The following is a 12,999-nucleotide window of genomic DNA, read 5'->3' as shown; positions in this document are numbered from 1 at the left end:
TATGCTCATATCTCTCCTTCTTACAGCTCAGCATTAGCAGCTTTCTCAGCTGTTTTGGAGCCCACTTTCTACTCTGAAGCTGCTACAGATCCTAAATGGATTGCTGCCATGCAGTCTGAGATTGATGCTCTGCTGGATAATCACACATGGAGTATAGTTGATCTTCCGTCAGGCAAGTCTCCAATCGGGTGTAAGTGGGTGTACAAGATCAAGCACAAAGCTAATGGGGAGGTTGAAAGGTATAAGGCAAGGCTGGTAGCTAAAGGTTTTAGTCAGAAAGAAGGGCTAGACTACACAGAGACTTTCTCTCATGTTGCTAAGATGGTGACTGTCAGGTCTGTTGTGGCCATTGCTGCAGCTAAGAGGTGGTTTATCTATCAAATGGATGTGCATAATGCATTCCTCCAAGGTGATCTCTTTGAAGAAGTATACATGCAGATTCCTCAAGGGTTTGGCAGCCATAGGGGGAATGATAAAGTGTGTAGACTGCACAAATCCCTTTATGGCCTGAAACAAGCACCTAGGCAGTGGAACAAGAAACTTACTGAGGCTTTACTACAACTTGGTTTTAAACAAAGTCATTTTGACTATTCCTTATTTACCAAAAAGACTGAAATTCATCTAGTTGTGGTCTTAGTGTATGTAGATGATCTCTTGGTAACTGGTAGCTGTCCTGAATTGATTCTACAGACAAGGAATGATCTCAAGTTGAAGTTTAAAATGAAAGACTTGGGCCAGTTGAAATTCTTTTTGGGCTTGGAGTTTGCTAGATCACAAGAGGGGATCCATATAAGCCAAAGGAAGTATGCACTAGAGTTGATATCAGAAATGGGGCTTGGAGGTGCTAAACCTACTAGCACACCTCTAGAAGCCAATGTCAAGCTGACCTCGTTTGAGTATGACAGTCATGTAAAGGAGAAAACAATGGAATCTAGTGATCAGTTATTAGATGATGCTGGTCCATATCAGAGACTAATTGGAAGACTCTTGTATCTAACAATGACTAGAGTGGACATATCCTATGTTGTGCAGGTGTTGAGTCAGTTTATGCACAAGCCTAAGCAATCTCATATGGAGGCAGCTTTAAGGGTGGTCAGATATATCAAAGCTGAACCAGGTCTTGGACTGTTAATGCCTTCAGAAAGCTCAGGAAAACTAGTAGCCTATTGTGACTCTGACTGGGGTGGATATCTTGAGTCCAGGAGATCAGTTACAGGGTACACTGTGAAGTTTGGTGATGCCTTAGTATCCTGGAAGTCCAAGAAACAGGAGACAGTAGCAAGGAGCTCTGCAGAGGCTGAGTTCAGAGCCATGGCATCTACAGTTGCTGAAATAACCTGGCTGGAAGGGTTATACAAAGAGCTAGGAGTTAACATTAAGCAGCCTGTACATTTGTTTTGTGATAGCAAAGCTGCAATCCAAATTGCTGCTAATCCAATATTTCATGAAAGAACCAAACACATTGATATTGATTGTCATTTTGTAAGAGAAAAAATTGTTCAAGGGCTGGTTCAAACACTGCATGTATCGACAAAAGAACAACTAGCTGATCTGCTCACTAAGGGCTTGGGAAGACTGCCACATGAATACTTAGTTTCCAAGCTGGGATTGAAGAACCTGTTTCAACCATCAGCTTGAGGAGGGGTGTTGGTTAGATTTATGACAGCTAGGATTAGAGCAGTTCACAAGATAATTATTCTAGAATCAGTTAGAAGGTTAGAAAGTTGTTAGAGTTAGTTAGCATAGTAACTTTCCTTTATATAGACATAGCATTGTAAAGATATTTTCAAGATGCTTTCAGCTTAATAAGAATGAGTTCTCTTTCTTCTATAATTCTCTCTGTATCTTCTTCTTCCTGATCCTTTTGCATCTTCTAGATGGTGATTACTCCATAAGTTTACAGTATCCTTTGATAACTGAAACATACTTTTTAACTTCTCGAAAGTTTGATCAAACATATTATAAAATAAAATGAAGACAATAACATGAACTCAATTACCGCTAAATAAAAGAAAATTTTACTGCTACTAAAAGTCTTTTTTGTTAGAGTAACTCTTCACAAAGCTGTAAGCACGTCTTGATAGGCTCAAAGGCGGATATTCTAAATCTATTACTTTTGACGCTTAGTATAATTTTATGGGTACAAATCACAAAAATTGCGATAGTAAAAAAATAGGAATATAATTTCATAACTTTAAGAATATAAACCTTCTTTTTTCCATCTGAATGTCCGGTATCCACATTGGAGTCCGACTAAATTCAAATTCGCGCCAGAAAATCCTACATTAGAAATAAAACGTTATCTAATAAAGGCGACTCCGTACGAGGCTCGAATCGAGACCTATGAGAAGAATGATTATATATTTTATTTTTAAGCTTCCATCACCAACTAACTTAATTGTTTGGCTGACATACACGCAAATCTAATTGGAAAGAAAGGTACGTAGTACTTAAATTGTACTTTAATAAACTAAATTTTGATTAAGTACATTGATTGATACATTAATCTCATGTCAAACATTTGCCCATGTCAAATATGAGCTCGAATTCAGGAACTAAAAAAAATGAGAAGTAAAATTCCGTGATAGCGCTGGGATTTGATTTTAGGATTATATATATGAGAGCCAAAAAATATTACAACTTGAGTACATAAATAATTATTCCTATAAATGGGCTATTGAAGAGGTAAAAATAATGTCGTAATAATTGGTTTGTTTGTCCAACTATTCTTTTTAATTCGTTCAAAAAATAATATTTTTTTCATTGTGATATGTTAATTTCATAAGATTAAAGGATATTGGGATATTTGACATATCTTTATTTCAAGACCATAAGGTTCAATTTTTTTTTTCTTTCTTAATCTAATGTGTCAAATCAAAATAAAACAAACAAATTGAAACGGATTAGAGAAAAAACTACTCTACAAACACCTAAGGTTAGTCCATGTATATTAATACTCCTTGAACAAGAAAATAAATCTCACAAGGCTAAAACTATATTTCCAATAGAAGCAAAACTTAAAAGGAAAAAATATTAGCTATACGTGGACTAAGAATAGATGTTTGTAAAGTTTTGATGATAATAACTCACTATATATGGTTCAACCATTTTATTGGTCACAATTTTCAACCCTTCTTGTTGAGCAACGTCAATATCATGATTATGGTAAGGTCTATGAGGAGGCTAGAGTGACCTAGATTTGAAGTCATGATCGAACATGATGTTTGCGTGGTCAACTTAGTTAAGAAATAAAAGTTGTGTCATTGTGCTATTAACTATAGTTTTTGATATGATGATAAACGTTTGATCCTAACAATTCCACCCAAAAGTAAAATTCACAAATAACATGTAACAAATAAAAAAATAGACAACTCTTATTCAATACAATTGATTGTTCATATTGAACATTAAACTGGAATTACAAAGTAATTACCAATGATGGTAAGTAAATTCAAATCAGATGCTTATTATGCTAGATCTTAAATAAAATTCTTTAATATTTTATTTAATTCAATATTTACAATTGAATTTATTTTATTTACCATTTATAACCCATAGACCCTTACAAAGTAACATCGCACTCAATGCTAGAGCGCCTAATAACCACCAATCCAGTATAAAGCTTTGTTTACAAGTAGTGTTCTTTTTAGTATTTCTACCTTCTATTTTTGTTTTATAGAAGTAGTAGTATGACATGATACTCCTTAGGCCAAGATAAATCCACCAATGTTCAATGAAGATATCGGACATTAGAAAATCAAAACAAAAAATTCCACAAACTACCCTTGTCAAAAGTGCAAATTAATCTCCACATCCACCACAACCACCCCCATCACCATCACCATCACCAGCATCATCACCGCAACAACAACCCTGATACGTACCAACATCTGTAGTATTACCACTACCAACAACTCTCGCGGTGGCTTCTCCGGCCCCAGCCAAAACAACGATATTCCCATCTCTTTGTTCTGAGGCCGGAGCAGCCATTTCGACATCGCCTCCTCCTTCATTCGTATCTGGCTCGCGTATCTTTTTGCATATAAGACACAAAATCAACGAAATGGGTATTGAAAGAATGCCAAATGAGAACCACAAAAAGCTTAAGTCCATACTAAATATAGTTGACAACTATTTACGTTTTAGAGGCAATTTATAGCAAGCCACTATTATTTTTTCCTCTATATAGGAAAATAATATTATTTTATATACTCAAGTTGTAATATTTTTTTGTTCTTCATATATAATGTTTTAAATCAATTCACCAGCGCTTACTTTGGAACTTTAACTTATCATTTCATTTTTAGTTCCTTTCATCTCTAGGAGTATCATGAATTGTTCTACTGATGAATCTGAGTCTATTAGGCCTGGAAGATGTTTGACTTAATATCATTTAATTAGTTTATAAATTTTAGTACCTTTCTTTCCAATTCGATTTGCGTCTCACCCAAACTAAATGTGGATGAAATTTAATCTATGTGTCGCAGACTTATATATATATCCTGAAAAAAAGATGTCCTAACACAGTAGGAAAAGCGATATCGAGAGACAATAAATTTTTCTTATATATTGCTATAATTATATTTTGCGGCAATTAAGTTAATGCTATTACATTTAGAGTACTAAATAAAAATCTTTTAGCGATATTTATATTCACTACAAAAACAATGTTTATCATCTAATCAACTCATTCTTGTCGTTTTATTAAGATGGTTGATACGTTTTCCTTTTAATTAAGTTTTGCTTCTATTTGGAAATATAACTTTAGGCCTGTGAGATTTATAGGATAAATATACATGGGCCTATAATCATCATCATATATCTCTCTCTCTCTCTCTCTCTCACACACACACACACACATATATATAATATATATTATATTATATATATAAAAGTGGGAATAAAAAAGTTAAAAGTTAAATTACGATTTACCCCTATTATAAATTAAAATGTTATAAAATATTTAACTATTTAATTTAAATATTAAATTGTTTCATTGTAATTAATATATTGATGACTTTTGTACTTCCTTAGATTAATTCATAATTAAAATATCTAATTTTATAATACTTGTCATCTATAATCTATATGTATATAATAAGAAATTAATAATCATATATCATATATCAAATATCAAATCATATATATATATATTACCCTTGTTTAGAAGAGGGAGTTGTGAAGGACGAACACAACTCCAAAAAGTTGTTCCAAATTAATGTAATTTAAGTTGTACTATGTTAGGGCCTACTTTATTCAACAAGTATTGTACTAGCATTGATAAGTTGTGAAGGACGAACACAACTCCAAAAAGTTGTTCCAAATGTAATTTAAGTTGTACTATGTTAGGGCCCACTTTATTCAACAAGAATTGTACAAGCATTGATAATACATAAGTATTAATTATAACCTGGCGTGTAGTTTCTTTTAAGTCCCCACGTGTCTTTATAACCTGCCGTGTAATTTCTTTTAAGTCCCCACGTGTCTTTGTTTCCTTTACTTAACAAGGACAATTATGTAATTTTACCATTAAATTTAGGGGATTGCTACCGGATGAACAAGGGCACTTTTAGGGATCTGTACATTTGCTGTGTATCGAGTTTAACTCTTTCATTGTTTACATCGATTTCTCCTCAACAGTTGCTCTGAGACTCTTTTTTGATCAACATCTGCCATATTCATCTTCATTAATCTCTGTTTCTCCTCAGGTGCATTCATTAGCTACAGTAAGTTTTTCTTCTTCCTTTTCCCCAATTTCTCTTCCTAATCTGTCCAGCTCTTGAGAAAGGGCCTATGATGGTGGCTATTTTCATTCTTCTTTGGATATATATATTTAGGTCCGCATCTCCTTCAATTTAAGGATAATTTGCTTCTTATCTTCAAAGTTGTTTCCCTTTCATTGTTTTAGGTGTAGATAGATTTTAAGATTATCGATATCGAGCTTCAAAGTATTGATGAAAATCTGTCCTCTGCGGTTAATACAATTAGCTTTGATTAGTTAAACAATTGTGCTTACTAAGAAAACAAATTACACTATTCTGTTTGTATTATTTTCATTCTAATTCTTATTTTCCCGAACTGTTCAAATTGTACTGTCAAATGTAATAACTTTTTCTCTTTTTTTTGGCACAATTTCATTTGCTATCAAAACCCATAAAATTTCCAGAAGACACATCACTAAATAATTAGACGAAAGCCTGTTCAAATTTTACGATGTAATAATTTTTTCTCTTTTTTGGCACAATTTCATTGGCTACCAAAATCCCATCAATTTTTAAGAAGACACATGTACTTTTATATACTATAACGTGTCTTCTTTGTATTATATATATATATATATATATTTATTTATTACTCATAGAGCACAAATTTATTATGCTTCCATTGAAGAAAAACTTTTGCTCCCTTTCTCAGGTATTTTTTTCCCTTTTCATGTTTTTCCTCTTTCCATTTTCAATTTTTCTTGCAGATTTTGCTTGCCACCAAAGGAGAAAATCAAAATGGGACAAAATTAGAGTTATTATTTTCACTTAAAATTCCAATTTTATTACTCAGCATACAGATTTTGGGCATTTATTATATTTTCTAATGTTTCAGTAAGTTTGGGATAATTATGTTCTTGCATGTTCCGAATTTGATTCGAAATATTCATATTGTGTTTTCATTATCTGACTTTTAGTATGTGGAGGGCAATTATGTTCTTGCATGTTCCTAATTTAATCGCCCATGTTCACGCAACCACAAAAAAGAAAGGACTTTGACTCAATAGTGATGCTATCATGTAGATACTACTGTTTGGTTAAATATATTTCGTGCAAACATGGTACTAAGATTGTGTCACGCCCCGAGCCTACACCCTGGGCGGGACCGGCACTCGGAGACCATAGCTGGCCCCAAGCGAACCCTTGGCCTGACTTTCTTAACTCAGCGGAAACCTAACCCAACAGAATAACTCAATACAAAGAAAGGTCATAAAATAACTCAACTGATAAAATCTGGCAAAAAAGGCAACTCGAGTCTCAAAATAGAATATTTACATATATACATAGATGAGAGACTCAATACTAACTGACTGACTGACTGTCTATGAAGCTTCTAAAATACTGAGATGGATGTTGGGACAGACCCCGCAACATCCTAATAAAGCAAAACTAAGAGAACAAAATAACCGAGTCCTCCGGAAAACAAGGAGGCTTACCACTGACTCTGGAGTGCTCAGCTAGATCAACGGCGTGCTGGAGGTTTATCCTAGGTACCTGCGTCTGCATCATAATAAGATACATGCCAACTGGCATTAGTACATGGAATGTACGAGTATGCGAGCTGGAAAGCTAAACCACAACTCAAGCTTGAAAGGAGTACAAGAGAAAACTTACCTTGGCTCTGTTTGACTCATGAATAACCGAACTCAATATAAAGCAATAAGACACATGCAATATATATAAAACTTGTAAAATAGTGTAAACAACTTAGCTCGTTAATGATAAAACAATAACAAACTCAACTTTACTTATATAAAAGTACTATAACTTTTGTGGGAGATTCTTTAACCGACAACCACCACTATGAGCCCTAGTGGTGATACAACGTTTTACCTCACATTGCCCAAGGACCATCCTATACCTTTCCGTAATATATGACCTTACTTTAACTTAGTAGATCCACTAGCTTAATCTTATGTGATCATCTAAAAAGAATGACCCGTCAAGTCCCATGTTAGCTCATGGTTCTCATGGAGAGTTGAGTTAATATGAACTCGTGTCCCCAATTCGGTGATCAGTACTACTCCCAAAAATAATTTGGCTCTTAAGTGTTTTAAACACATCTTTCTTTAGTTTGAGATAATTGCTCAAAGATTAACTTAAAATCTCTTTTGGAATCGATGTTCCCTTTTCTTGAAAACTAGCCCAAAGGCTCTTTTGGAATCATAGTTCCTTTCTTACTTAAATGTAAAAACATTTATAAACTTCTTTGGGAATACTTAGTTCCCTAATAACTTTTGAGAAATGAACTCAACTTTATACTCTTGGCTTAACTTGAAACACTATACTTTTTACTTAACTTGAAACTTGAGCCTTAAAATGAAATTAAAACGTTTAACAAGGACTCTTGAAAAGCTTTAAAGACTTGCTTGGACTTAGTTCATAACTTCTAGACTTGACTTCTAACTTCACTTGACTTTGATCCTAACTCGCCTTGAATTGGATTATAGATTCAAGGTATATGATCACATGTTTATGGATGAGTTCTTGACGTTTAGACGAAGCTTGGAGTGTTGGAAACAACTATGAAACATAGGTACATTACCAAGGAACATGCATGAAAAAGTGGGGAAAGAATGGGAAAAGTTGGCGTCCTTGGCGCTCTGGGAGGCGCGGAGCGCCAGCCTTCAGACCTCAGAAGGACCTGCTAGGGGCTCTGCTAGGCGCACCGCCCCAAGGGCTGGACTTCAGAGTGCCTTTTGGGGCGCGCTGGCAGGCGCGACGCTCCACCCCTTTCCCCAGAAAACTCGACTTTTCTCCCTTGTTTTTCCAACTCTAAACCACCTTAACTTCAAAGGTTTTAGCCCCAAACACTTAGATTCATAAACCCCTCAACATACAATAGATTCAACTCGAAAACACAACCGAAAACATACCTCAAATTAACAAGAACTTCAACAACACAACCACAACCTCAACAATCACAACCTCAAGACTTCAACAAACACAACCAAATCTTTTCTTGGAAATTAAAACGAGTTTGGCGTGTTGGGGAAAGAACCAACCCAGCACTATGAACTCACATACCTTAGTAGGGATCACCCCCGACGATATCCACGACGAAATCCTTGCTTGCTCTTCTCTTTCTCCTCTTCTTCTCCTCTTCACTCACAAACCCTCACTCTCACTCTTTTAAAAAAAGGAAAACTGATCTAAAAATCAGTCTAAAACCTTAATATACCAAAAGAATTGGTTAGGAAAAAGACCAAAATACCCTTAAAACTTTCGGGCTGACTTCCCTATACCAACAATCTAACTTCCAAAGGGAATAACTCACTCATACGAACTCCTAATCGAGCAAACTCGGCGGCGTTGGAAAGTTCATTCCACGAGCTTCGAAAACATAACTGGAACTACACCTAACTCATCCTGAGCTAGGAGTTATGACTGTTCAAAGGTGACCAAAAACTCACTTTTTCCCACACTTAACCAAATTTCCAGATTTTTAAGTTCTTTCCAAAAATGACTATTTCCAATTCTAAGCCTCTTCATAGTTATTTCAAATTGTCGGATGTTACAGATTGAACATCGATCGAATAGCATTAGCAACATGAGATTGGATTTGCAAAGTTCAAATTGTGGAAATCGGACGTTCGCGAGAAAGTCCTGACAAGAAATGTAGATTCCAAAATTTGACTTTGGAAGACGAAGAGGTGAGCTCATTATATTTTATCTCATGAATATTCTTCTATTTCTTTTTACCTCATATGAACATTTTTCCTTGGTTTTACTGTTGCTAAGTAGTTAGAGTTAATCTTAGCTTTTTATAACTCTTACTTTCAGGAATGCCAGATTAAGGCAGTTATGTATGCCGATGAAATTGAACAGTATGCAGATAAGCTTAAACTCATGAATACCTATATCATCTTTACCGCAAGAGTTAAAGTCTCGCCAACTTCATACGGCAAGACAATACAAATTTTTTACTGGGTTCTTGACAAAGAAACAATAATTGAACATATCAAACTATCTAACGAACTTGAGAAACCACTTCCACCACCAACCAAGCTGAATATCATAACCTTTGACCGCATTTCTCATATGATGGTTGATTCTGCTGCTGAAATTGGTATATCAATCCTAATAGCTATTATCATGCTAAAATATACATGTTTATTGATACACACATTTACAACATTTCATTATATTATGTATTATATATGCAGGTCGCAGTCATCATAAGTGCCGAGAAATTACCATTTGTGACAATCAGTAAGTATAACATTTCACCTTATATATTCCTATTTTATGAAAAAATAAATTGAATAAGTAAACACTTTTTCTATTTGTTTGATCGGATCATCAGTTATTGGCTGATCGTTATCATGGTACTTAGTCTTCTCTCCTCACGTTCTTAGGAAAAATCAGTTTTCCCTCACTCTATGGGAGGATTTTGGAGAAATAGAAGGAAATGAAATTGAAGCTAAAATGGCAACAGAGGCAGATCTGATTGTAATCCTTGGAAGGAGTATAGAAATCTCTACTTATCAAGGTACATATGTGCTGAACTTTTTACCAACATAATTTTAGATAATAACAAAACATTATACAAGCTATGTGTTATACAGGGTTGTCACTGCAGAGTAGGTTCAATTCCATAATACGTGTGGATCCTAATTACCTACAGACAGTAGAACTCATCAACTGGTACTCACATTTCGTCATTATTCTCTAGATTTAATTTGCATTTAAAAAACCTATTAAACATATTATCTGTTGTAACAATAGGGCAAAAGAAATCAAAACAATGTTGTTAAGTCGTGCATCAGAGAAAACCTCAACAAGCTCATCTACCTCTCCTATGGTAGTGACTCCTGCCGGCCGACAAGGTATCTCTATTATAGAAATTTCATCACCAGCTGCTGTAAATCATACTTCAAGCTGATCATTTGAGAGTGCTTATTAATTTTCTGATTGTCTAGCTTTGGCTAAATAATAAAAACAAATTATATTTATTCATGAGTAATTTAACACGTATTATGTATATGATATTTTTCAACAGATGGGACTCTTCTATGTTGAGGCAGAAATGGCCATATCAGATGAATTACAAGAATTTTGTGTGTTTGAATGCTTAGGATGCAAACAGAAGAAGCGCACAAAGGATAGGAAGGATTTTGAATGTCCAAAATGCAATCAGAAAACAACATTAGTGCCTGGCTACTATGCTTTTGACTTGTAAAATATAGTTTGTACATAATATAGCGTATATTATACACAAATTTTAAACTTGCCATGATTTCAAGTGTATCTTTCAAATTGATCTTATTGATGGTACTGCTACAACCACAACATCTATCTCTGGTGAATTGAGAGAAAAATTACTCTCCATGACGGCGGACGACATATTTGACATAACTTGCGCTAAGGTGATCTCTCATTCCCGCTGGCTACTTCTACACATCTATTGTCACAACACTATATATCTTGATCAGAAATAGTTTAGCATATATGATAGTTCTAAAGAGTTTCTTGTGACTCTTTACAATTATAGAGGCAATCAATCATTGTCTGTTAATCATGTCCATGAGATGTTGTCAAACAAAATATTTCAAATTTAGCTAAGGAAGTCATCTTGGGGCAGCTCAAATAACACACATGCAACTTTGTCCATTCTTTCCTACATGGAAAAGGAACATACTCCGTCGAGCACTACTGATAAGAATTTCAAAAAGATAAGGCCTTTGGAAATAAGTGAGGTGGAGGTGATGGAAACAACTACTGTAGCTGGTTCTTCAAATGCGACACCGAAATTTGAACCACCCACACCAATAAAAAAGGTGTAAAAGGTCAGTCTACATCTGACTTTCACATTTATTTTTGGAAACCAAACTATAAGTCACAATGATTTACAATTCAAAATATTTAGAAGTATTTGAAAAAGTTATGGTAAAAAAAACTAAGAGAGTTTTAAAAAGTAAAGGTAGAATCATTGAGGTATTAGAAAAATGTCATTGATAATGTGATCAGTAAGTTATGCAAGTTTTTTGAAATCAAGGAAGTATACTACTGGAAGAATTTACAACCCACTACATTTTTCTTTCTTCAAAGTTATATTTCATTTGAGATTTCAATTTTTTTTAATTGTGTTGGATTTTGATGACTCTGAGTTGGATTACTGATGTAATTAAATTTCTTTATAGGAAAGAAAGTATGGAGAATCAAGAATCTGAATTACATTATTTTAGTTATAACAATTGAGCAGCTTGATTACTTCAGAGTTAGGACCACCTCTTTGGGCAGTGATCTGTGAGTGTTTGTCAAGTTATTAAGCATTCAAATGTCTTTTATTTTTATGAAAATGAATTGTGAACTATTACCATACCAACAATTGAATACACTTATGGAGCATCTATAATCAAAAACATTGATTCCAAGAATGATAAACCTCAATTATACTAATTAAAAAGCTGATCACAGAGAGATTCATACCTAATGGGCATATAAATTTACCTTGAAAGTTTTGCTCATTGTGGGTGGAAGTTTTGCTTCTTCTTTTTTTGTTGTTTTAAGTGTTGTTCTTACTGAAATTTACATTTGCTCTTTTCCAGTTTCTGTACTAAGAATGTGTCAGTCTGGAGGATAAAGTTTCAAACTTTATCTTCCATTTTGAGAGATTCTAATATTTAAATTGTTTTTCTATGTGTGCCATATTTTCAGTTTCTGACAGACTTTAAACTGTCTAATTACAAGAACTCCCTCACTTGATTTTGTGACTTTTTCTTAATGAAGTTTTTGAATTCTCAGTCGGTTCAAGTTAACTTAACTTTTTGGGATGTCTTAGTTATTTAGCTTTTCAGGTAATGTTTTATCCCACATTTTTGTGTCATATGTCACTTTTCAAACATTTTCACTTCCATCATCAACCAACTGAACTTTGTGAATTCACTAACACTACACAAATTTCTCAGGAACCCTCAACAACTCCATATGCTATGGTTTTTTTAATGAAGAAGATTAGCTACTAAGAAGCAAACTCCGGCGTCCTCTACATATGATAAATAGTGACATGCTAATCTTATATATCAAAACTGAAACATCTGCTATATTATTTTACTTGTATTACATTAGTTAGTATTTGCAGATCGTTCAAGTCGGCATCATACTGATGTATGTTGTACATATTCTGAATATTTCTAATAGTATATAATATATGATACTATCCATCTTCTGCAAAATCAATCACCCTTGATTCATTAATATTAATATTTTTACAAGCATAATATTTTGACTATTG

At 34.1% G+C, this 12,999-nt stretch overlaps 1 protein-coding gene and 1 pseudogene across 1 annotated transcript; one reads left to right on the top strand and one right to left on the bottom strand.

The window, feature by feature from the left end:
• Window positions 1-3,801: 3,801 nt before the first annotated feature.
• Window positions 3,802-4,113, bottom strand: LOC125839216 (uncharacterized). Its single transcript, XM_049518186.1, has one exon. The coding sequence runs from the start codon at window positions 4,111-4,113 to the stop codon at window positions 3,802-3,804; it is 312 nt and encodes a 103-aa protein (XP_049374143.1).
• A 1,440-nt stretch (window positions 4,114-5,553) lies between these two features.
• Window positions 5,554-11,548, top strand: LOC125839215 (uncharacterized; annotated as a pseudogene).
• The last annotated feature ends 1,451 nt before the right edge of the window (window positions 11,549-12,999 follow it).

The sequence above is a fragment of the Solanum verrucosum genome, unplaced genomic scaffold (genome assembly GCF_900185275.1).
Source record: "Solanum verrucosum unplaced genomic scaffold, falcon-dt-bn FXZP01000170.1, whole genome shotgun sequence".
NCBI classification, from domain to species: Eukaryota; Viridiplantae; Streptophyta; class Magnoliopsida; order Solanales; family Solanaceae; genus Solanum; species Solanum verrucosum.
This window is presented reverse-complemented; position numbering and strand designations above follow the sequence as displayed.

Bases quoted from the DNA above. Each gene is read 5' to 3' on its own strand.
- LOC125839216 (XM_049518186.1), bottom strand. From the start codon at position 4,113: ATGGACTTAAGCTTTTTGTGGTTCTCATTTGGCATTCTTTCAATACCC.